The sequence below is a fragment of the Spinacia oleracea genome, chromosome 2 (assembly GCF_020520425.1).
Source record: "Spinacia oleracea cultivar Varoflay chromosome 2, BTI_SOV_V1, whole genome shotgun sequence".
Lineage (NCBI taxonomy): Eukaryota > Viridiplantae > Streptophyta > Magnoliopsida > Caryophyllales > Amaranthaceae > Spinacia > Spinacia oleracea.
In genome coordinates, this window is record NC_079488.1 from 110,355,322 (window position 1) to 110,382,063 (window position 26,742).

General features: G+C 34.1%; 2 protein-coding genes across 2 annotated transcripts; one reads left to right on the forward strand and one right to left on the reverse strand.

The window, feature by feature from the left end:
* The first annotated feature begins 545 nt into the window (after positions 1 to 545).
* LOC110781995 (NAD kinase 2, chloroplastic) lies at positions 546 to 10,795 on the forward strand. The gene is made up of 8 exons (XM_021986037.2): positions 546 to 1,201; positions 2,416 to 4,302; positions 5,204 to 5,325; positions 5,437 to 5,578; positions 5,662 to 5,886; positions 6,149 to 6,223; positions 8,704 to 8,805; positions 10,334 to 10,795. The coding sequence occupies exons 1-8, from the start codon at positions 989 to 991 to the stop codon at positions 10,535 to 10,537; spliced, it is 2,970 nt and encodes a 989-aa protein (XP_021841729.1). The 5' UTR covers positions 546 to 988; the 3' UTR covers positions 10,538 to 10,795.
* A 1,790-nt stretch (positions 10,796 to 12,585) lies between these two features.
* On the reverse strand, positions 12,586 to 14,537 carry LOC110781996 (1-aminocyclopropane-1-carboxylate oxidase 5). Its single transcript, XM_021986038.2, has 3 exons — positions 14,332 to 14,537; positions 14,002 to 14,228; positions 12,586 to 13,446 (listed from the first exon to the last, which is right to left on the reverse strand). Exons 1-3 carry the CDS (start codon positions 14,431 to 14,433, stop codon positions 12,780 to 12,782), a joined length of 996 nt encoding a protein of 331 aa, XP_021841730.1. The 5' UTR covers positions 14,434 to 14,537; the 3' UTR covers positions 12,586 to 12,779.
* Positions 14,538 to 26,742: the final 12,205 nt, after the last annotated feature.

The window sequence follows — 26,742 nt, forward strand, 5'->3', positions numbered from 1 at the left end:
GTTCACTCCTAGACACGGGTCAAGATTTGGTCCGATAACTACCGGGTCTAGTCATTTTTAACCTATGATTGTTTTTTCTTACGTTTTAAAAATTAATGTTCAATTTATTTCAAATTTGAGTTTTGTTCAAATCAGGCTATCCCGTGTTCTGATCAAGTCAATACACATATAAAGTTCGGTTATCGATCATCTTTCGGTTGGGTGTCGGGTCTGGGTTCAGGTCATACAACATCGGGTCATCTTTTGGTCGAGTGTCAGGTTCGGGTTCGAATCATACAATATCAGGTCAAAATCAATTACCGGTTTTGTCGGGTCGGGTTACGGATTACTTATTTTACCAAAAGTTCGGGTCATAATAGATTACAAATCCGATTGGTTCAGGTTGAGTTTTCGAATCAGACCAGTTTCTGACAGCTCTCCAACGTTATGGTGCATCCGGTTCCATAGAACCAAACCATGACCAAGGTCCAAAAGTCCAAACCAAAATTTATTGGGGTACAAATTACAATTCCAATCAAGTAGGACACGAAACCAAATCACATGTTTGGGCGTGTGGTTGCTGTTCTTCTTTTGTGATTCCTGCCAAATCACATTGTCACCTTCAACCTCTGTAGACAACACTGAAATCCTCATCCAAACAAAGACAATTTCAAAAAATTAGGATAAAATCAGCAGCATAAGATTAAGATGATAATATTGAGGATGAAAATGACATCCATTTCACGATTCTCACCCCCAATTCGTCCTAAACCTCACCCACACCATTTTAATCCACACTATCTTTCTCTCTCCTCTTATGCCCACCAAAAATTCAACCAATCTTTCACTAATTTCAACTTCAGAATCACGAATTACTGAAGAAATTAAAATACCCGCAATTTTTCTTTTGTTCTTCCCAGATCATTTGAATAAAGCAAAACAGAAAAAAAGATTCAGTTATTTTTGATGCTGGTTTTGTGGGGTTTCCTCAGTAGGTGCGGAAATTGAAATGAACCACTCTCCAGCAGCAACAAGTACAGCGCCTTCTTTCCAATTTTACCCTCATGGGCACTTCAAATTTGCCGAATTTAGGCATGCCCAGAAGCTGTTTGCTGGTTCTCACGGGTTAGTGTTGCAGAGAAAGGAGCTCAATCGCCTCAAATTTGTGGTTGCTTCTGAGCTTCCGAGGCCTTTCACGCTGAATTTTGGTTTGGATTCTCAGGTTTTGATTTTATTAGTAGTTTGATTTTTGTTTTCTTTTGTTGATGCGTTTGAAATTGTTGAAATTGATATCATATTTGAGATTTTTTTTTTGGGTGTATAGTAAAGAAGGTAGTGATGAAGACGTGAATACATGATTTGATCCGAGGTCTTAGTCTAACCTCAGAGTCTTTTTTTTAACTAACTAAGCTAGCTGACATCAACAACGGGTTTGGTTTGTTTGCATATTACTAAGTAGGTTATTAGAAGGTGTTGAATTTCAATAATTTAGTGCTTCTTGTGTTCATTTTGATTTGCTGTCTGTTGTATTGGAAATTGTGATGGGAATGAAACAGTGGCTAAGGGCTGAATTGTGTATTATCCTTTACAATGCCAAAATGCCAAATTAACAATATCTGTAATCAATATTCAATTGTTGCAATTTTATGTATGGGAATTGACATCCGTAATCCTCTTTGATCTCACCACCTTTAAGTATGCATCATTCCGGCCTGCGTGTGTCTTCCGCGTAGATTCTGTGTTTGTTTGTTGTTAGTTATTAATTTATGACCCGCTTAAGTAATAAATCTACGTATGATAAGATTGATTGTTGAACTGGGGCTTACTGAGTTTTCGCGCATTCATCAATCTTCATTCAATATGGGAGAAACTTTAGGCTTTAGAGATAACTTGATGCTGAAGGAGGGATTTTCCACATTCATTAATTTCCCCGAAGTTAATACTTGTTGGCAAGCCTTTGCGGTTGGTTTGAGTAGCGTACTTTCATTTTCTTTTGGTTTTAGATTGACCTAATAGAGGCATATATCTGCTGACTGCAAACAATTCTGCTGATTTTATAGCTAGAATGTGTAGAACTAACTTGGACAACAATTATAATAGATTTTTATTTGAACAAGTCCCAGACTTTATATGGCTGTAATTTTGGAGGATAAACCTCCCTGACTTTTGTTTTTCTTTTGGGTGCGAATGAGCCAAAAGGGCAAAAAATAGAGGCATATATCTTTTCATTTTCGTTGGTTTCGGGTGCAATGACTTTATGACGTCTAGACAAATCACAAATGTATTAGGTCTTCTGTCAGATACTCAGATGGACCAAAATGGATTGGTCTTTTGTCATCTTAGATGCCCGAAGTTGTCAAAGTTACAATTTATTGAAGGAAGTTCCTTATCCATGAGAGAAGTTGTATTTAGTTGACGCTTTACTGTGTTTGGCAGACTTATCAACCTCATGATGTGAGTCAACTGCGTTGGATTGGTCCTGTTCCTGGAGATATTGCAGAGGTGGAGGCTTACTGCAGAATATTTAGGGCTGCAGAAGTTCTACACACTACATTGATGAGCATGTTATGCGATCCTCTCACTGGTGTCTGTACCGTATCGTATGATTACTCCTCAGAGGTGTTGGAAGACAAGATAGTGACGGTGCTTGGATGGATGATCTCACTCTTGAATAAAGGTAGACAAGATGTTCTTTCTGGAAGGTCATCACTTATGACATCCTTTCGTGTTGAAGAGATAAATACTATGGAGGACAAACTTCCACCACTTGCAACTTTTAGGGGTGAAATCAAGAGATGCTGTGAAAGCTTGCATGTTGCTTTGGAGAATTATCTGGAACCTGGAGATGATAAACATCTTGATGTATGGAGGAAACTTCAACGCCTAAAAAATGTATGCTATGATTTGGGTTTCCAACGTGGGCAAGAATCACCCAGTCATATGTTGTTACCCAATTGGGTACCAGTATCTATGTCTACTAGTAAAGATGACATAACACCTACAGATTCTGACGTGGCTTTCTGGAGAGGTGGTCAGGTGACGGAAGAAGGTTTAAAGTGGTTGATAGACAAAGGATTCCGCACCATTGTTGATCTTAGAGCTGAGGTTGTGAAAGACAATTTCTATCAAGCTGCAATAGATGAGGCTGTTGGATCTGGGAAGGTTGAGCTGTTGAAGTTGCCGGTTGAGATTGGAACTGCACCTTCAATGGAGCAGATTGAAAAAATCGCATCTTTGGTATCTGATCCTACAAGGAGGCCCCTATATCTTCATAGTAAAGAAGGTGTGTGGAGGACATCAGGTGTGGTTTCAAGATGGAGGCAGTATATGGCCCGCTATGAGGTTGTTTCCAGTAGTCCAATTCCTGTTAATGGAACCTTATTGCAAGAAACCGATGGACTGTCTTCAATCGATGCACTTTCAAGTGTAAATACAGAGAAACATTTGAAGGATGGGAATTCTCTGCTGCCTAATGGGGTGTTGCATAATGAAGATTTTGTAGTTTCTGAAAAAAATGTTCAGCAAACCAAGGGGGGCAGCAATGATGACACCACTAACAGTGATTGTGTGCCATCGACTGAAGTAAATTCAAGTATGTTAGAGTCTTTTACTGGTGCGAATATTAACCCTTTCAAGTCACAGCTTCCCCCAAACAATGTCTTGTCTAGAAAAGAAATGTCCAAATATTTTGGAATCAGAAAGATCTCCCCTTCCACTTTTGCTAGTTCTCGACGGAGGAAGCCAGAGTTGCTTCCTTCTCCGAAAGAAACACGTACAAGTAGCAGTGAGAAAATGGAGCAAGTTAGAAAGGAGTCTCAGAGGTCAAATGTGTCATCGGGTGGCAAGGATCCCCCTTTGAGTGATCAACAGATAGCCACAGGCAACAGTAATGCCCTAGCTAACACCAATTACACCACTAGTGGTACAATTGTTAATGGAGCTAGGCCTCCTTTTGTGAGTAATGTTGGTTTAGCTAGTGTAACAAATAAAAAGTTGGACAAGGACACATCTAAAGCTATTAAGCCTGGTCAGAAGAATAACGGTCATTTCTCTGTAGTTCCAGGAGATAAGGGTGTTGAGGTAATTGAGGGAAACATGTGTGCTTCAGCAACTGGTGTTGTAAGGATACAGTCAAGAAAAAAAGCTGAGATGTTCCTTGTACGCACGGATGGATTCTCTTGTACAAGAGAAAAGGTGACAGAATCCTCACTTGCATTTACTCACCCAAGTACACAGCAGCAGATGCTTATGTGGAAATCTACACCTAAGACCGTCTTATTACTGAAGAAACTTGGGCCAGAACTTATGGAACAGGCTAAAGAGGTAAAATCAGAACATGTTGTTTCTTTCTCTTTACATTTACCCTCTCCATGTTTAAACAACTTTTGTGAGACTCTGTTTACTCCTCATCTTTCTGGCGGTTTTGTTATAATATTTTTGTTGATCTCAAAACCAAGATATCTCCATCACTAGTTTAAACTGGCCAGGGGTAAATGCTGGGTGGTGGTTTTTGTGGTTTTATTAGCTCCTTCAGAATCACTTTTTTACATAGTTGCCTATGCAAATGTCCATCCAAAATTATAAGAGATAAAGAAAGGAACATAGCGTATGCATATGCCAAAAAATGTACTCATACAACAGTGAATCACATCGTTGGTGCAACCTTATCAATTTATCGTAGCTCCTTACAAAAGGTAGAAAGGGGTGGAAATCGTGGAAAAGGAAAACGATTTCATGTTTTTTATTTGTTCGGTTGTAATAGTGTTATACTGCGTTAGATTCACAGTGGCTGCATTAGATATCTTGGGTGTGTTTATTAATGATGACAACCCCTCTGCAATGTAAGTATGAAACCCTATCATTTGAGCTTACAAATTTGATGGCATACAGTACCTCCTGTTGATTTCGAGGCCCAGGCAAACGGATCCATCTATATTTTCTCCCCATATCTGATAATATTCCGTTTCATGTAATAATCAATGTTAGAGGCCATTAGGCGAGTACTAACTGAGTTTGCTCGCCTTTTGCCTACCTGTTTTAATGAATTGGTCTGAGCAAGATAGATGCATTTGGTTTTCTTTCATTGAAAAAGTACTAGTGATTGTTTATCATGATTTATGACAAAATTAGTATGAAGTATAATATCTTGTTATGATATACTAGTATAAGCAGATATATGTCACGACAACCTCTCAAGGAACTCTTTTCTCTTCTGGCTGTGTAGGTTGCTTCGTTCATGTATCATCAAGAAAAAATGAACGTTCTTGTTGAGCCAGATGTGCATGATATATTTGCAAGAATACCCGGGTTTGGTTTTGTTCAAACGTTTTATGGCCAAGATAGCAGGTACAGACTACAGAGTAATAATTTTGTTGTATGATGGGTCCTGTACTCCTGTGTCCATTTGGAAAGTTCCTAGTTGCATGATCTCTGAGCTAGTTCGTTCTTCTATTGCAGTGATCTCCATGAAAAGGTTGATTTTGTTGCTTGTCTTGGAGGTGATGGGGTGATTCTCCATGCATCAAATATATTTAGAGGTGCCGTGCCTCCAGTGGTGTCATTTAACCTTGGATCTCTTGGCTTTCTCACTTCTCATAGTGTATAGTTCTGAACTAATGTTTAATTTAAACTGCTGTTTGTCTCTATTTATCTTTACCTAATTGTTTCAGTGTTATTGTGCAGTTTGACGACTATAAACAAGACCTAAGACAAGTTATTCATGGAAACAATACTACAGATGGTGTTTATATAACACTGAGGATGCGACTTCGATGTGAGGTTTTTCGGAATGGCAAGGCAATGCCTGGTAAAATCTTTGATGTGTTAAATGAGGTCGTGGTTGATCGCGGTTCCAATCCTTATCTGTCGAAAATTGAGTGTTATGAGCATGATCGACTCATAACCAAGGTGCAGTGCTTGGATTTCAAACTTCGTTAATTTTGTCACCGTCATTTGGGCTATTGTAGTTTTGAAATTTCCTTCTAGTTTATGTGTACCGCCCATAATATTTAGGATGCTCTTTCTTAGGGTCAATGATGAAAGTTCTTTCGGCCAGTTTCAATTGAAATTTTTATGTCATATCCATTTGCTTTCTCAATCTTTGGCATGTTTAAAAAAAAAAAAAATTCCCTTGCAAATTTTATTCTTACATACGCATATTGCGCCGCAGGTCCAAGGTGATGGTATCATTGTTGCAACACCTACTGGAAGCACAGCATATTCAACAGCTGCAGGAGGTTCCATGGTGAGCATATTTTTCTGTGTTTGGTTGTCGAAGACTACTTTGTGTCATCTAATTATGGATTTTGCTTTACAATTACCTTTAACATCTAAATTGATGAAAACATTTCAATGATATACATCAACATATCGACTTTTTCCCAAGGCATATATAGAGGCTCCAACTAGAGTGGGGTAGGGGGTTCGGCCTACATAGTCTTACCCCTGTAATCTAGGATAATAGAGTAGTTATATCCGTTAGACCCTAGATCCAAAATACGGCTGTCAGATACACCCTCTGTGTTTAGTTAGTTCTACTAGTTTTGTGCACGCCAAATCAGTATGAAACTGTAGGGGTATATCAAAAGTAGTCCAACCCATTAGATAAAGCAAAATTAAGGGGAGAATATGAAATATCTTTTTGTGTTTAGCTACTCATCTGATAAAAGGGAAGTTGAATTTGTCAATTCAAGAGGTAAAAGTGAACAAATAAGGGAAGTAGGAACAACTATTTACAAACGACCGAATCAAGTAAACTGGAACAACTAAATAAAAACGGAGGAATTATTTCTTAATACATTAAAAGTGCAAATAGTTAAATAACCACTCTGATTATGTCCTTGAAATCTAATTACAAAGTACTGTGAATCTTTCGGCTCCATTGGAAAGCTTTACAATGGTCTGATTGCTATTAATTTCCTGGGCTGCTGGGCCACATTTCCTCTCTACGAATGCAAGCTTTTATTGCTTGATTTCTTTGGAGACCTTAAAAGGTTATTTTTATGTTTAACAGTAATATCTATCATATCTATAAGTTGTCACCTTGGCTCTGCTTAATGTATGAAAACATGTTAATAATGTCAATTGGGTACACTTTAATTCGTTGGGGTATTCAACCTAGAACTTATTCTGCTGCAACTTCTGTGAGCCACATGAATATCTCAGTAACAATTTACATTAGTCAAAAACTAGAAAACCATGTCTTGTTTTTCTACTTATCCTTGGCCTTCCAGTATTGTGGTCAATGTGAAATGTTAAAGATGAAACTGTTAGGAATCAGAAAAATATGTCAATTAAGGTTTTCTATTGAAATATTTCATTTAGAAGACATCCATTTATGGATATCTGGTCACAAAATTAAATACTCACTCCTTTACAACTTACAAGTAAATGTCCTGTTTGGTTTTTTAGGGTAACTTGAGTTGAGATGAATCTTTTACTATATCTGGTCCAAAAATTAAACGCTCTCTCCATTTATATGTAAAACATCTCTATGGACGAACACAATAAACAATTAGGTCGAAGCCAACCTCATCCTGTTGGGATTACCTTATCAAATCGGGTTTTTGCAAGAAACTACCTTATAAAAAAATAGGTAATTAATTTCCTTTTAAAAATTTATATTGGAAGATACTACCTTGGCCGGATTGTGAACGTTAAATCAAAATTCCGGTGTTGAGTTTACCAAGTGCATCTCACTTAACTACCTTAAATCTGAACGAACTTAAATTATTTTGACTGAACTTAAGTTATTTTTACTGATTTGATATTGTATTTGTCCATTGAAGTTATTCAATTTTACTGATTAAAACATATTTCTCCGAACTGACTTATTTTTTCTGAACTTAAAATTATTTCAACTGAAGTTGAATTATTTCTACGGAAATAATTTTTGTAAGGGGACCAGAACAGGGCCTGAATCTCAATCTCGAATTTCGTAATGGAAACCAAAACCTTAGCTGTTGTAGGTTGTAAGGGTTATGAACCGATGCGGAAGAGTACATGGAGAAATTAAGATAATAAACATCAGCCACAAATTTTTCTGTCCAAATCCAAAATCTTCTACTACCTTTTGTGGATTATAATTACAAGGAGGTGTAACTGTGTAAGGAGCTTTTTTCCGAATTGGTTGGTTCTTAATCAATGCTTGAGGAGTTCACAATACCGAGGATTAGGCTTCTACCAGACTACACCAATGAATTCTCTTAGAAATTCGGTCATCCACAATGTCCTGCAAGGAAACCCCCTTTGAATTATCTTTCTGGGGAAAACTAAGATGAGAGAGTGACATGCTCATTTTCTCAAGAACACCGTCTAAAAGGGGAACAAATCACTAAACATGAGAGTGGAAGATTCTACATTAACCCAGGAAAGATTTCCTTAAGTAAAATTTGAATTCTGTCACTATTAAGAAGATTGCATATTAAGGATTTATTTGAGAGCAAAACAGAAGTATTACTCCACATTAAAATTGTAGAGAATGGTGTATATGTAATTTGGTAAGGGAAGTTACATGCCAATGTCAATGGTAATGGATCACAACTCCAAACATATGTTTTACCCAATCTCATACTAGCGAATTAGGTAATAACTCTTCTTTCATAAATTTCATTCTCATGATCTCACCCGATGCCACCTTTGAAGTGGGGAATTGTGAAGAAAAAGAGATATTTAGTGGCAATGTGTGTGTGCGCCTTTATGATTTACATATGGATGTTGATGCAGGTTCATCCAAATGTTCCCTGCATGTTGTTTACCCCTATTTGCCCACACTCTCTTTCATTTAGGCCGGTGATACTCCCAGATTCTGCGCGGCTGGAATTGAAGGTAAAGTTTATTATTCTGCATATATATCGATGAAAGTGAAAATCACGTAACTTGCTGTATGCAAAAATATTCATGAGTATTTGATATGAATTTTCCACCCTCTGGAAACTTGTTATAACATGAGTATTTGAACATTATATTTGAGCTTCAGTGTGTTTGGCTGAGCTATGCGAATAAGATACAGTATGGAAATCTTTTTGCAGAATCATGTAATTGTTACTCCACATTTTTCTCCTCTACACTCTTGAAAAGTTGTCTGTTGTTTTTATTCCAATGGCTTTGTTCTATGGAGTCCTTGTGTCATGGACTCGTTGTCTGGCCCACTGAAATTAATCCATCTTCATTGCAGTCCTTGTTAGCTATCAAATAGACGAAGTTCATTGCATCTTTGTGCTATTGCTGATGTTTGTCAGACTCAAATACATCTAGTTTGTTTTAAATCCATTAGTGAAGAGTATTTAAAACGAGGAACTAAACTTCTTTTAGTATTAGGCTCCGTTCTATTGGACTTATTTTGACTGAACTTATATTATAAACTTATATTATAAACTTAACTGAACTTATCTGAAAAACTTATTTTGTCTGAAATAAACTTATTTGTGTGTGAAAAGGTATGAAAAAATACTTATTTTTGCTGAACTTATATTATCTGAACAGAACAGAGCCTTACAATGATAATCTTCCCATATACTTCCTCCTTTTTCTTAAAATAGTTGCATCGTTTTGACTTTCACGTTTCCCAACACTTTGGCCGTCAATATTAAATAATTATTGTACTAGTAAAAAGTTACAAAAAGTTGATATATTAAATATATATATATTGAGACAAACCGAATAACATTTACGTAATAATAATACTCCCTCCGTCCCTTAATACTCGCACCGCTTTCTTTTTCGGGTCGTCCCTTAATACTTGCACCGCTTCTATAAATGGAAATTTATACCAATATTATATTATTTCTCACACTTACCTACTACCCCACCTACACCCTTACTCCCTACAAAAAAAATCATTTAAAAATTCACACCTCCCACTCACCACTCCCCACTCCTTACACATTTCCCACTAACTATATTAAAAAAAATACTCCACTATCAACTAACACATATTAAATTAATAAGTCAATTCAAGCATCTTAAACTCCGCACCGGTCAAACCGGTGCGAGTATTAAGGGACGGAGGGAGTATTTGTTTTTATTTATGACTAGTAAAATTATAGTCAACGTAAGATAAGTGAATAGTGTCAAAAATCAAAATGATGCAACTATTTAGAAACGGAGATAGTATAAACGTTTTCATCGGAATAGAATTAGTATTCAGGGCTGCCAGATGCAGCAGTTACAACTTCTAAGACAACATCACAACAATTACTTTACAAAGTTTCGCTTTGTATTTTCTTGAAAATTTTAGATTGGTGTAGTTGAGCTCTGAATATCTGCAGTGTACTTATTTGAGGCCGATTACTTCATTTTATTTTTCCTGGAAGTATTTACTCAGGAACTTAATTAGTCTAGAATTGTAAAACAGGTTCCTGACGACGCAAGAAGCAATGCTTGGGTATCCTTTGATGGTAAAAGAAGGCAACAACTTTCTCGAGGAGACTCGGTGCGAATATCAATGAGTCAACATCCGCTCCCAACAGTCAACAAGGCAGATCAAACTGGCGATTGGTTCCACAGTTTGATTCGTTGTCTAAACTGGAACGAGAGGCAAGATCAGAAGGCCCTTTGAAGCAGTCTCCAAAATTTTGTGGTGACTTGACACAGGTTCATGTAAATTGCTGTACATACCCTTTTAATCTTTTATTAAATTATAGTCTGCAAATATCATAATTATAGGGTTTAACAATACCATTCATTCCCTACTTTGGCATCCAACGTAAAGTTACTGGAAGCCATGTCATTTATTTTCTCCATTATTTTCTGAAAGTTCATACTGTATACTGTATCAGTTCATATATAATAAAAGAACTCAAAGAGTTAGCATTCACTTCTTTCTCTCTTAATCTTACTGAATCATAAGCTTTCTGTTTCATTCATTGCAATTCGCTTTAGTAGTAAATAACAGGAATTACCCAGTTCTCGGAAGAGAATAAGCTGTTGCAAATTTGCAATTCAGAACTCGAAAGCTGTTCTCATCAAAAGGTACGTCGAAACTGTGAAACTCCTTAATTATATGACTCATTTTGTTATTCTATTATAATTCAGCTCCTACTTGAATTTTAATAGTTTCAGAGTTAATTGTCTGATAGTGTAATTCCCATGTAACTGAATGGGGTATGTTCCCTAAGAACTAACCTGGAATCTAATCATGTTTATTTAATTAAACCCAAAACATTGTTTCATTGGATCCAGAACATACCACTAGGAGGGATGTGGTTCACTAATCAATCTACTGAACATGCAACTTGCCTTTCTTGTTAAACCAGCACTTCTTTTTGTTCTCTCCACTGAGGTTTCCTGCTTCTTTTTTGTCATATTGAACATCATTATTTTTGTAGTACTGTCCTTATTTGACTTTTGTGGTCAAAATTTCATGGGTTTTGACATAAATTTATCAAAAGTTGTAATGACTTCTGATTTGAGAAATAGCAGTTCTAGATTTACATTAGAAAATCCTTTTGTAAGGTTATCCGTTGCCGTGTCAATACTTTTCACTACACACGCGTCTAATGTCTAATTTGAAGTACTCCCTACGTTCTTGAATGTTAGTCCTCTTTCCTTATCGAGTTGTTCTTTTTATTAATCCCTTTTGGAATCTTTCCTTATTTTTCAAACATTTATCCCTTTTATACTCTTATAAATGTCCAAATGACCCACTTGTTTACTCTCAAGTAATCTTTTATCCCCAATAAACCCCCCTTAATTATTTTTCTCTCCTACCCACATGGGACTTATATTCTATTTGAAATTCATGTTACAATTGTACTTTTGTTGCATTGTCTTAGATTCCAAAAGGGACTAAGTACTAACATTCAAGAACGAAGGGAGGATATATTTTCGATGATGGAATTTTTTATTATTGGCGATTGGGTTAATCATCTTTCCTGAGTCAGTTTCCGTACTGACTAGTGACTACTACTACTCAGTCAGGTGATTAAAAACGCAACCTAATATTTAAGTGGAGGACCAAAACATTATTGATGGGATACTCAAGAATTGGTGTGGGGGTGTTTGAAAGATACATGTAACTGATGTAAGTAGGGTTCCTACATCAGTAGTGCGTCTGACAGTGAATTCCCCATAAAACAGATGTAGATTGGGATTCTGTACTGAGTTTTTTGTTGTTGTTGTTGTTGTTGTTGTTGTTTCCATCTGCCTCTTGATATAGGCTGAACAATATTACCCCCAGATTTGCAGTAAGCTAAAAGCCAAGTTAATGTTATAGAACATAGCAAGATGGAATCCTGTTATTATGAAATTATGAGACAGTATATCAGACAGTAAAAAACTAAAAATTCAGCTTCTTAAATTTTAAATGTTTAGATTGATCAGATAGGAAGCTGATAGTCTGTAAATCATAACATGAACTTTTAGAACGATTTTGTTAAATTTATCTCACTATCGCGATAAATATTTTCAACGAGAGAAACAGAAGATAACGGAAAATAAATGAGATGGTGTACTGTAATCTGTAGATTTTACATCAGAAGAAATCCTCAATTTGGTATTTGTAGCTGTATTGCTTGTAATATATCAGATAAACGGAACATAGGAACTGAATTCGTATGCATTAAGCAAGAATATGTCAACAGACTCGAGATTACTGATAGAGAAAAATGAAGAAAAAAAATGAAGTTTATATTACAGAATAAGGAGTACATTAATCCAACTTCTTAAGATTACTTAACATCATAATAATACTACAAGGGCATTCACCAACCCAGAATTAGAGGGTAGACTAGAAATGCACCCAAAAAAAAAGGACAAAATAAAAAAAACAAAGACTTTTTTTTTAGAAAAACACAGAAAATTTACACAGCTTTAACAACAGCTTGGAACCTGGGTTCTTTAGGCAGGAACTTCTGTTCTGCATAAACAGACATGTAATCTCCAAACAGAAATCTTGGATACTTTAGACTTTCCACCTCAGATTTCTCCACCACCTCCTCCTCCTCGTCCGCCTTTTTCACTTCCTCGACGAGCTGTGGGGCCGGGGCAATAGATGCCATGTAGGACGGGTTATAGAACGAGGCAATAGACCGTCTAACCCCGTCAGAAGTAGGCAAAACCCGATGCCATGCACTCTTGTACCGTCCATTACTTAAAACCTCGATCTGATCCCCTGTGTTGATAACTATGGCGTTTGGTACAGGTTGTACGGCAATCCATTCTCCATCTTTAAGCATCTGTAGACCTCCAACTTTGTCATCTTGAAAGAGGAGGATTACCCCACCGGCATCCGTGTGGGCCCGTAGGCCCGTCACGAGCTCGGGGTGAGGGCAGGGTGGGTAGTGGCTCACCTTGGTGCCAAAGAAGGCAACATTCTCAGTGACTTCTTCTTCTTCAGTGGAGGAGGAGCCTCCATTGTTGAAGGCTTTCTTAATGTAGCCTTTTGTCAGACCTAGATTCTCATCCATGATTTCCATCATTTTTTCTGCTAGTTTCTTCAGTTCTGCTCTGTACTCTGCCATTGTCTCCCTGTCATACACATGATTGTTGATATTATTAAATACTTCATTGTAGTTCATACTTCGTAGTACTACTTTCTTTCCTTAAATTTCTTTACACTTACTATTTGCATGTACTTCAATGCAATATACTACCACTAGTATAACTAATTTCGTACGTGAAAAAATTATAAAAAATGATGATATTCTGAAACTACTGATAGAGCATAAAACTATTCTTGGGACTTCAACCATCAACTTAAGTTTTTGTTTGAATTGGTCATTTGACATGGTATTAAACACAAGATGAGGAGGCTTGTGTTGCATCCACACTTCAAGCTCAAATGCCTTTTCATGTGAGGGGGCGTGATAGAGTATAAAACTAATCTTGACGCTGCAACCATCAGCTTAAGCTTTTGGTTGAGTTGGTCATTTGACAAATACATACCAAGGTCAATCTAACAAGATCTGACAACGTTTTGTTGTACTTCGTATATAATAGTGAGAATTTACGGTCAAAGTTTTTGTATTTCGGACACATTTCAAGGCGTAAAGGATGTTCAGGAACGGCAAAAAAAAAGCTTACTTGAATCCAGGAAGTTTAGAAGGCCATTCATTGTCATCAGTAAGAAGAAAAACATCTTCCCAATCAACTCCATCCAATTTCCTGTCACTTTTCTCCTCCACAAGCTCCTTCAACATTGTCATAGGCTTCGATTTCTTGAAGTTTTCTTCTCGTTCGAGCTTATAACAATCTGAGCTGATTTTCTTAACTCTCTCCAGAAGCTCCTCAGGAATTCCGTGGTTCACCAACTACAAAAACAAACATCACCTCCATTTTCTTTAACAAACACATTTTTAAGACATTCAGTAAAAGAAAGTGACAGTAAATATATACAAGTATGCATTAAATTACCTGGAAAAATCCCCATTCTTCACATCCATTATGGATCTGAGCCATGGTAGTACCCCTTTCTTCACCATCAAGCTTCGAGAAATCGATAACTGGAACCACCATTGTTGATTGTAGAAGATGAAGTTAAGAGAAAACGCGATAGATAGAACAGAGAGTTTTTGTTTCTCAGAAGGTTGGTGATTGCTATATGCTGTGTTAGAAGAATGTGGTGAGTAAAGGCTATTTATAATGCTAATTTTTCCCGCTAAGTGGGATTATGAGTCAATCATAGTTTTTTTTTTTTTCTTATTTTAGGTGTGAATAATTGTTAGACTTTAATTAAGGGTAATAGTTAGTTGTTAATTACATAAAGCAAATCAGAGTAAGGTCAATGCTGCAAGTATACGCAGACACGCTTACTTGGTTAAGTTATAATTTAAGCATACTCAAGTTTGATTTCATTGATGAGGTTATCTCTTCTTTTTTTTAATGAAAAAATGATTGTCAACCTATATGGTATATCCAGATTCGGAAAACTGATTTTATTACACTTTATTGTGAGTAGAGAACAGAAAACTATGCTCGAACGATGAGTTTGAAAAAATCACCAAAAAAGAATAAGTTATGTGGTGATTATATGGATTTTTAATTAGGCTAGTAAAAGGATCATACTGAACCAGAATCTATCACAAGTTAGCCAATCTAGTCATATAAGTCTACGCTTGAGCCACTCTCAAACATTAAGTAGTTGATGGGCTGAAACCGTGACCTTCAAGTACAACTCCACTAACTTGTGTTGTTTAGATTATTTGGATTTGGAAGATGTGTTTATATGTGTATTGTATTATAAAACGGTTTGGGTCCATTTTAGACAATAAAAAGGTGTTTTATCTAGGGTATTTTTTACCACCTAAAAGAATTGATAAATTGTTTTTTACCACCTATAAAAATGAAAATCGTCTTTTACCACCTAAAAATAAAATAATTTTTTTTACCACCTCTTAACCGAAAATGTGGATGAAAACGTTTTGCGATTCCATTTCAACGGTTATATTTTTTATATCATTCTCTTATCCCACGATTTTCATGTATATAAGCTACAATTTTTCATTACTTCCCATTAATTCACATAACGTTTTAAACCATTTTGTAGTTAAGAGGTGGTAAAAGACAATTTTTATTTTATTTTTAGGTGGTAAAAAATAAATTTTATTTTTCTAGGTGGTAAAATGCAATTTGTCAATTTTTTTAGGTGGTAAAAAACATTTAACCTAATCTTATTGATCATGGAAAGATTTTTAAAATGGGGAAATGACATTGTGTGATTTATTATATCTGATACACCTTTCGTCACTAAAAAATTGCCCCAATTGCTTTAATTAATAACTTTAGCTATCATTTGTAAAAAACAATGCCTAATACGAAGTATGCTATTTGTGTATTCTTATGATTTCATACTTGCATTAGGTATGTTGGTGATATTTTTAATTTTATTTGACGAGAATTGAAGTTGATGCTATTTGAAGTTTTGACGTATGAGTACTGTTTTATTAAATAGAACCAGAAGTCAACTAGTTTTGTAATAAACTACGTACTATATATAGAAAGTATTAAAGTTACATTAGTAGCATAATTATAAAACTAAGGTGGACTTTTTAACCATGAAAATATAAATTATGCACCCTGTGCATCAAACTTTAGGTTCACCTTTCATATTTTCTATATTTATATACTTTTACTTGATCTTGTTATTGGTTTAGAGAAAGCCACAAATTCAAATACAAAAGCTTATATATAACCGTCTTATGTATAAGACAATACTTTTACCAAATAGTTACAGTGTTACACATTGTGATCAAATAGTTATGTTCAATAGTTACACTTTCTAATCAAACAGTTAAAAGTCCACAAAAGACATCAACTGTCTTATGTATATGTATGTTTCATAGAAGACTTCAAATTCAAATCATATACGCATTAACGAGATTTGATCACATATGTTGGGTACAACCTTGAAAACATGTTCGGAAAAACTAACGGTAATATATTACAACAATTTTTTCAAAGGATGCACTAAAGTACTTTTTTGAAACCTTTAGCTAATTCAAGTATTCAACTGCTCGTATATGATTGTGTTTGGCTAATTTGCTTAGAAATCAAACTTCTGCCGACTATTAACCCTAATTTTGGTTTGACCAACAAAATTTGAAAAATGTTAATTAAGATGAAGTACACTGTAAACGTCTTTGATTGACCTTTAACACATGGGAAACTTGCCTTTTGATTATCAACAATTCTTAATTAACATTACTTAATTGTCGGCATAGTTAGAGGTCCAAGTAACACACTAACACCAAGACTTTAGAGCCATACAAGTATAAAGGAGTATGTAATAAAAGTCTAACATCAATCTTTGTCAACCCAATATCTTTCTACTATTTTTTTTTACGCATAGCACACCCGGTTCACCGGAGCTTAGCTCCGACTACATCCAGATCCGACCCGTGTCGCACACCTTGCTTATGGTGGGTGAGTCTCCCAACAAGAATTTCTGCATACGGCGAGGCTCGAACTCGAGACCTCCCTTAAGCGGCATCAAGCTGTTTACCACTTGAGCCAACTCTATGTTGGTAATATCTTTCTACTATTAGCTACTTCATTAGTTCATTATATTCTTTTTGTATCCAAAATAATTCAATCTATATAATATACTAAAAGAGAGGAAATCAATGTGGTGATGACAAGTGTCACTCATTGATTCGCCTCTCTTTTAATTAAAAATAATCTCTAATTAAGACATATATGAAATAATATCATAACTTGATCAAGCTGCCGAAAATACTCATATAATATCTTTAACTTTATTACTACACATTTGATAAATCATGATATCATTGTAACTGTATGTAAAACGGGTCATAGTTCCAAAAAAAAAAAAAAAACAAGAAGCACAAGTATTAATTAAGTAACTATTGTAAAAGATATTTTTGACTTTTTTATTTTATATATATACTTATTACTCATTAAAATACATCAAGAGCTATGTATCTTGGCATTATTCTATTTCAATCTCACGAGTCACACCTAACATTATTCTTACATATTGTTACTATGTTTATAATTTATATGTGATTATCTGACACAATTATACTACGTTCTCTTTATATATTTACATTGACTACCTAACATAATTATAGTATATCTACTATAATTACTTTTCTTTAACATGCAAATCTCTAATACGAATACAATTTTTTCCAAAAAATACAATCTCTACTATATTTTCATTTTTTTATTCCTTTCAAATTCTACTAAATTTTTTTATGGATTTAATTTAATTCAAACTTCTTTTATTTCATCTCAATTTGCACTTATTAATTTGTTGACAAAAATTGATAAAACTAATACATATTACATTTTTTTTAATTCAAAAACATGGTAAAACTAAATATTTAAGAGTCAAAATTACAGTGTAAATAATTAAGGGAATAAAGTACTTAGTTTATCCCTTAAATTCTGCAATTTAGAACCAACAATAAATTTCAAAGGACATGCAATCTGTCACAAAACCAAAAATGCAAGAACCTAACATGTATGGACTCAAGTAAATTTTGAATTGACTATTAATTGTAATTGAATGTGAATGAAGTTAATTAAGAAAATAGTTGATTATAAATTTTATTCAATAAAATTTTAATTTCAAACAAAATCATATTGTTAAGAAGTAATTATTTATTTAAAGAATAGACTTAAATTAAGCAAAGTAAATAAGTTTAATTGAAAATTTAGAAAAATGATAAATTAAGGAAATGATCAATAAAACAACTTATAATAAAATTTTCTTGAAAAAAATAGATTAAAATTAATGTTAAGATTCCTCTCAAACCAAAACAATTAGTCAAAATTGTGAGGCTGGCAAAAAATGGTGGTAGTATTATAATAAAATTATTATATTATTATTAAGTATGCACAACATAAATATTTTGAATATGTTATGTAAAGGATTGCAATATGTTATGCATGCATCACACTTTATGATCGGGCGAGTTTGGTTTTAGGTTGGGTCGACGACAAAGATAGACATAGATGATTCAACCCCTACTCTACCCCAACCCCACCTCTTAACCCACCTCTCACTAACTACATTAAAATAATACCCCACTATCAACTACTACTTATTAAATTAAATAAGTCAATTCAAGTCCCTTAAACTCTGTGCCGGTCAAACCGGGTCGAGTATTCCGGGACGGAGGGAGTAGTGACAAATCGATGTGGACCTGACAAAATAATGCTTTATGATGTGCCTCTCTTATAATATAAATAAAAATCCTATGATAAAATAATTAATATACTTCGTATTTATTTACCTACAATCTAGCTTCTAATTACTTATGGTAATAATTGATTATACTACGAAGTACTATTTACTTATGACCAATAAATTTCTTAATTAAAATTTATACTCCATGTCCATATCTATATACTTTGTACTATATCAAAAGGAAGTCAAATCGATGTGGATATGACAAATATCTCTCTATGATTTGCCTCTCTAGCTTATAACATAAATAATGACTAATTGTAAACTACTAGATGCGGTGTCAATTTTTATTTAGAAATTATGTCATATGCTAGATATGGATATGTATAACGAATGTTTATCTTTGATCGTTTTTTATTTGAAATCCAATGAATCAATGCATGCATTTTCTGATAACCGAAAATCTTATAATAGTTGAACATGTACTATCAATTAAATTATTACAATGCTATCATCTTTTAAGAATTGGTGTCATTTAATGAATCCGGATATGCATAACAAACCTTATTCTTGATTAAATATATTTTACAAGGTTGTCTCAAACATTTTATTGCGCAATTTTAATTAACCAAATGAGAACCATAGCCTTTTTTTTATGACGGGTCCTAGCCTATACTTAATATTAAATATCAAAAATAAATTTTTCCACATTCTTATTATCGTAACATTTTTACCATATATTTAAAAGTTAGTTAAGGGAATGATTATTTATCGAATATATATAGTGATGTCATATTGTTAACGAGGTAGGTTTTTTGGGAGACCCCCGTGCATCCTCCTCAAGTGGGCGGGAATGGCGGAAAGTTTGGTGGATGATGGAGTAAAAAAAATTGAATACGGCGTGGGTAACGGGACAAGGATAAATTTTAGATTGGACCCGCACGCGTTGCTAATCCTTCATCTAATTAATTATGAATAATATAAAAAAAATTACTACTAACTTATTATAATATTTATTTATTTATTCAACTACTCTAATCAAACTAACAAATTGTCAAAAACTCAATAAGTTTTGAAATTCAAAACTATCTTACCAAAAAATATTGAGTCTAGGGGTGCGTTTGAGGCGGGGATGGATACATTAGGGGGGGGGGGCATGAAGAGGGGATAAAGTTTATTTTGTACCTCTGGGATTGAAAGTGGTGGGCATCGTTTCTATCGTGGATGGAGATGAAAATTATAGGCGGGTATGGGTGTGTAGGCCTCACCTCGCCTCAAAGTTATCTCTGACTGAATAAAGTAAATGGTGTAGTTAGGTGCTAAGTGGTCGGGTAATGAATTTAATGGTCGATTCCGCGAGCAATAACTAGGAAGGGTGGATGAGATAATTAAGTTTATGCTTGACACAAGAGGTGAATAAGAAACAAAATAAATTTATTTGTGTACCCCTTATTTGTTTTAACTATTTTAATAAATAAGACACCGAATGAGAAATGGTAAATTTATCCATCATCAATTCTAATTTGGAGAATACGAAGTAGCTATAAGATCTATTTTGATGATAATTGTCTACCAAATTTCATATGAATTTATGTTTAGATTATAAATCGTGCATCGCACGGGTATTATACTAGTATACATACTATTTTGGTCTGGATTTCATTATAGTCATGCTCTCTTTTAACAACACGACTATCATATTTAGGATATAATGATCTTTTCAATTTCGAGTCCGTCAATTTTTTTTAAACAATTAAAATTTTATCGTTCTATGTGTCACAACATATACGATAATACGAAGATAACATTCAAAATTACTTTTTTGGGTGAAATTTTAAATGGTGTTGTTATGTTATTTCACCAATTAATAATATAGTTATATACTACGTAGGAAATTGTTAAACACAATTCACATAGCTTAGTTCAATAATGATGAAATCGAAAGATCAACAATATTTACATATACGTAATTTTGTACTATGAATTTCAAAATTATAAATTTATTGAGCTATCAAATCTTAGTTGCAAGGCCTAATTTTACTTTTTTTTTGGTAGAGGGACAAATGACAATTGATGTATCCTTCTATCTGTAATTACGAGTACATACCTCCATTAACTTTAACCAAATAAGCCAACTTTTTCTCTCTTCACCCTACCTGAGGTCTGGTCTAATCTGAATGTTTTATGTGGGGGTCTTTTATCTTTTCTAGTCTAGTCCGTTCTAATAAACAATAAAAAATAAGATGAAAAGAATAAAGTCTTTGTCAACATACATTTCGTATTTTACACCACGATAGTAAATTAATACTTTTAACCTCCAAAATTACACTCTTAATCTCCAAAATCAAACTCTTAAACTCCAAAATTAGTGAAGCTGTGAAGGTGTATTATTTTTGAACCGAAAGTAAATTAGCCGTCCGACAAAATGCGATCAAGATATTTTATAATGAATATTCTTATGTGGACGATAGTAATTGGTACAGTTGGCAGAATTGTAGCCTTCTGATGGTGTTGACTATCTATGACTTTTGGTAAATAAATAAACATACTCCTAATTATTGGAGACGTGGCATTATTGTCACCGCATGATTTGGGAAAGAGCAAATCCATTGGTTGGACTAATTTGTACTCCCTCCGTCCCGGAATACTCGACCCGGTTTGACCGGCACAGAGTTTAAGGGACTTGAATTGACTTATTTAATTTAATAGGTAGTAGTTGATAGTGGGGTATTATTTTAATGTAGTTAGTGGGAGGTGGGTTAAGAGGTGGGGTTGGGGGAGAGTAGGGGTTGAATTTTTAATTATTTTTTGTATGGACTAGGGGGTAGGTGGGTTAATAGGGATGGAGTGAGAAATAATATAATATTGTTAGAATATTTCCATTTTTAGAAACAGGTCAAGTATTAAGGGACGACCCGATAAGGAAAACAAGTCAAGTATTCGAGGACGGAGGGAGTATGTATTTGGGGTTATAAAAATAAATAAATAAATAAAAGTGGAAATAATTGAGTCAATGATGAGTTGATAACGGTGTGGCTGCCTTGTACTGTACAGTTGTACTGATAGCCCTTGCCTTGTCCTTTTAAGACACTTTTTTATTTACTAATTCTACTCCATTATTTTCTCTTAGATTTGCATGGATGTGGTTTTTGTTTTCTTAATTTACAGATGGGTTTTTTCACATTTCATTCTCTTTATATTCAGGAATTATTGGGGCTTTGGGCATTCAGCTTTACATGCGGAATCTATGGCTTGTCTGCAGGCTTTACAATGGGCGACAACTTCATCAATGACTGACATAACAGTACATACTGACTCGGCGACCTTGGTCTTTTACTTGCAAGGAAAGGTTATGCCGGATATTCATGTTCGTTGGACAGTGAACGTCATTTTCAATATAGGTAAAAGTTTCAGGAGTTGCGTGATTAATATAAGGTTGATCGAGGTGATATACAGTCTGTGCATGACCTGGCAAGTAAGGCGTCAAAGGAAGGATTGAATTTCTCTTCACCATTTGTAGTTAGGCCTAATGGATAATTCGTTTTTTATCCTTTTCGCTCCTTTTCTTTATCTTTATCCAATGTAAAAAAAAAATATTCAGGAACCGTCTAGTCGATTTAGGTCATGTTCTATTCACCTTAACGCTTGAGTAATACTTCAAGATAAAGTCAACATCATATCATACCATATTAAGAATGATTTTGATACACAGAGCTTTATGCGTTAAATATAAAATATTACTCCGTATAAACTATATAAAGTAGAATTTTTTAGGAAAGACGATGTGATAGTCATATCGAATATTAGTTACTACTATGTACTTCGTAATACGTAGTTAAGTATTAAAAAATTGAACAAAAAAGCGGAGGAAGGAGATTTACTATGACGCTGATATTTTAGATTGTCTAGATTTCAAAATAGACTAACATTAAAGAACGGCGAGAGTATTAGTTTATAAAAATGATACGTATAAAATATTACTTTAGAAATTTACGACAACATGTACCAATTGATCGATGTTATTAACTTCTTGTAGATAATAGCTCGATCTCTTATCATTTTACACATTAAAACATCGGTGTTTTTTTATTGCGGCAATCTTTAAGAAACAGAAGGGTACTATAAAAATAATTTAAAACTTGAAACACACTTATAATAGTACTCCCTCCGTATTTATTTAAGAGATACACTTGCCTTTTCCGGCCGTATTTATTTAAGAGATACACTTGCCATTTTTAATAACTTATCAACCCCACCATCTAATTAAATAATCTATCCCCACCCCCATCCCCTAAAATGACATGGTCCCCACTTGTTTTACTTATTAAAATATCTACCCAACCCCACTTGTTTTATTACTTTATTTCATTCAATTCTTTTTCTTAATACTCGTGCCCTACCAAGTGTATCTCTTAAATAAATAGAGAGGGAGTACTACTTTGATAGCTTAATTCAACCATGCATGTGCTTCGTACGACATAAGAGTTATAAGACGGACACATAGCATTAATAGTCAAATTAAGATATCCTAATTACCCTAAGATTAAACTAATCCATTATTTGTATCGAGAATCGTTCCCAACTGTCAACCGTTAATTGCTTACGCATAAGGTTAAACAAAAGTAATTATGGTTAATTAAGATTAGACTTAATTAGAAAGGTGATTAAAAAAATAAAAAGTGGCATGCTTCATGTTTCGATCGAGAAAGAAAGAGTAGAAACAAAGTGATGTTGTAATTAGGTAATACGGCCGTTAATAATGTTGAAAGATCAATTATAAGTACAAATTAATGACTCAATTTTCAAGTTGCAAATCATTAACTAAAAGTCCCACGAATTTTTCAGAGAGCTTGTCTCTAATTATGAGTAGTTATTAGCTGGCCATTTTTAACCCCTCTTAACAATATAGTCTAATCATTTTTGTTGGCCAAGCATTAGGTGGGGCGATTTCCTTTAATATTTCTTAAAAAACGTCAAATTTTCAAAATGCGTCACTTTCTAACTTAATTCACACCATACCGTCTACGCCAGCATTAAAACTGGTTTTTTGTTTTTAACAAAGCGGCACTAAACCGCTATCTCAGGTAGCGGTTGACATAAGTAAACCGCTATCTCAGATAACGGTTTAGATATTCCCTAAATCAAAACTTACAGTGAGCTTCCAAAACAAAAACTTACCAAAACAAAAACTTACAATACCCCCGTTATGTATTAAAGAAAACCGCCATATGAGATAGCGGTTTTGTTTTAAAGCAAACCGCTATCTCTGCAATCTGAGATGTCGGTTTACTTTAAAACAAAACCGCTATCTCAGATGGCGGTTCAACGCTGAACCGGAAAAAAAAAATTACTTCTCTTTCTCCCTTACTGACGTGGACAGTATGATGAAAATTAACTTTGAAAGTAATGTATTTTGGGAATTATTGGATCTTTATGCAATATTGAAGGAAGTCGCTCGCATTAGGTGTGGTTGATGATATATAGAGTACAAATTTTCATTTTTACGACAAGTCGTGATTAGTGGAAATAACTATGTCACTACCATATCATAACGTAACTTGGCTATTGATTTGACATAAGATAAATATGACCTCGCCAACCGCGGAACATATAAAGTGGTTTATCCACTAATTCATTTTGCGTACACTACAAAAAATTATACCATTAACGATGGGAAACTCTGTCGTAAAGGTCAATAATTGTTGATTAACAACGGGATTTTATGTCGAGAACTCGTCATAAAAGGGGGCCGTCATTAATGGAAAATCCCGTCGCTAACCCCGCTAAACCGTCGTAAAAGACATTTGTGACGGTTGTTTGCGTCTTTGTTTGGTGGTTAGCCCCGTTACATAAGGCTTTTACGACGAAATTTTTGACCCGTCGTTATTAGGTTGTCGTTAAAGATTCAAATTCTTGTAGTGGTAGTAGATAATACTTAATTCAAAGTTTAAATGAATGTAAATCATACATTAAATTAAATATACTATAATAAAAGACTGAAGGAGGAATAACCTGTAATTGCCTTTATGGTTCATTTACAACAACAACAAAAAAAAAAGGAAAAATTGATATTGACAGTTCCAACTATGGCCGTTTAACTTTTAAAGGTCCCAACTTTTGATTATTCTAGAGTGGTCTCAACTTTAAGGTGTGTTTTCCAAGAATGGTCCTTTGGTTTATTAAACTATTAATTAAGTTGATTTAAGCATATCATACTGTTCCATTTACTTCATTTAATTAAAAAATATGATTATTGCACGAGAGATATGAGTGTTAATTAAGTTATTTAGCACTTAATTTTAACTAAGGGACCATTTTTGGAAAACACTCTCTATAGTTGGGACCACCCTAACATAATCAAAAGTTGGGACCTTTTAAAGTAAATCGGCCATAGTTGGGACCGATAATATCAATTTTTCCAAAAAAAAAATAAAAAAAAATAAAAAGGATATCGTTCACAAATCACAACCAACCTATCTTGTATGAATCTAGCTAAACAGCTTATTTAATTAATGTGACATTAAATATTAGTAAGATAATTGAAAAATGATTAAGATTACCTAAAATGTATATAGACATGGGCCGGTGGGGGGGTTGGATGTGTGGGCTTGTGGGCCTATTACGCTATTATAAGTGTTAGTTGTCATCATCATTCATACATATCACATATCAGATCGATCAAAGATAAAGCGATCCGTATATATAAAGTGTTTTCGGATTGTAGTTTCATTTTTCAAGATGTGATTCTTCATATACTTTAATGATTTCAATAAATGATTAAAACTTTGATTAAGATTAGGAGAACGGTCTATGAGGAAATTATTGCAATATATTCACCTACTAAGATCACAATTGTATCTAAAATCTTTTTTAGGGATACCGAAGAATCATTACATGCACCAATAACTGAACATGTATCTCCAACGCGATTTTGAATTTTTTTTAAAAACACTTTGTAGCGAATTTGATTTTTCAAAACACTTATAGCGTTTTTGATTCAGGTGTTGATGTAAAGATACAACTAAATAAGATTGACATCTTCTATTAGTATCGAATTAGATACTATTATGACAAAAATAACGTAAAGTTGAACAATATGCTCACTCTCTACATTAAATACTACAAAGTTAATTCTCTTCCAATAACGCCTCCACTATCATCATACATATTATTCATTAAAGGTACGCTATATGAGATTTCCGTAAAAGTTATAAAAGAAACATTTATACTGTTATGTGTAAAAGCGATAAGATTATATGTCTTAAATTATTGTCAAGTGTCATGTATTCATGTTCAAGAGTATATTAGCTAGGTATATGATGCCTATAGTAGACATTGCATAATCGTTCCAATGAATACTTTTGTTAACCTAACAAGAAGTATAATATTAATACATTCCTAAATGGACTAACACTTTGCAATTATCCAATAATATCATGACAAGTAGAAATGTAGAACTTTAGTTAATAATTAGCCAACTAATTAATAAAGTCGTTGGATTACTTCTCCCACAAGAATAAGGAATAGTTGAAGACCAAGGCTTGGGAAATGAGTTTATTCCATGTTCATACAAGGTTATTTGGCCGCCCTTGCAAAGATTTACGGCTATTGGGAAATCAAGAAAAAGTGGGATTATATTGCCACTCACGCTAGAAGGTTCTATTCACATCATAATTTATCATGCATGGTAAATTGGCCATGGTAATGGATGTACTGTAGTGGATCCATCTAGAAATTATAGGTAGCGAGTTATTAATTTAAATTAATAAAAAAATAACTAAAATTAAGTTCTTTTAATAAAAACTAGTATTTTATGCACGCGATGCGTGCGTGCATTTTAGAAACTTTATTGTGCCTATTATTTCATGCACATAATTCGCAAAGTCCATATTTTGCGACATTGAGGTCATACAATACTCGTAGCCTTACATGACGAATTTAAAGCTATTAAAAAAATGTAACATTATTTTGATACAACTAACATATCCCATTGGAAAACCAAAATTGAAGTACATACAAAATAGTAATTATCACTTTCTTTTTTTGCTCGCAATATATTTGTTTAACCACATGCACTCCTCCGCCCAATCGATATGCAACACATATCCAACCGTATACGAATGTTCAGGATTAAAAGCTTCAATTGGTGAATGTAGCACCCATGAAAAAGC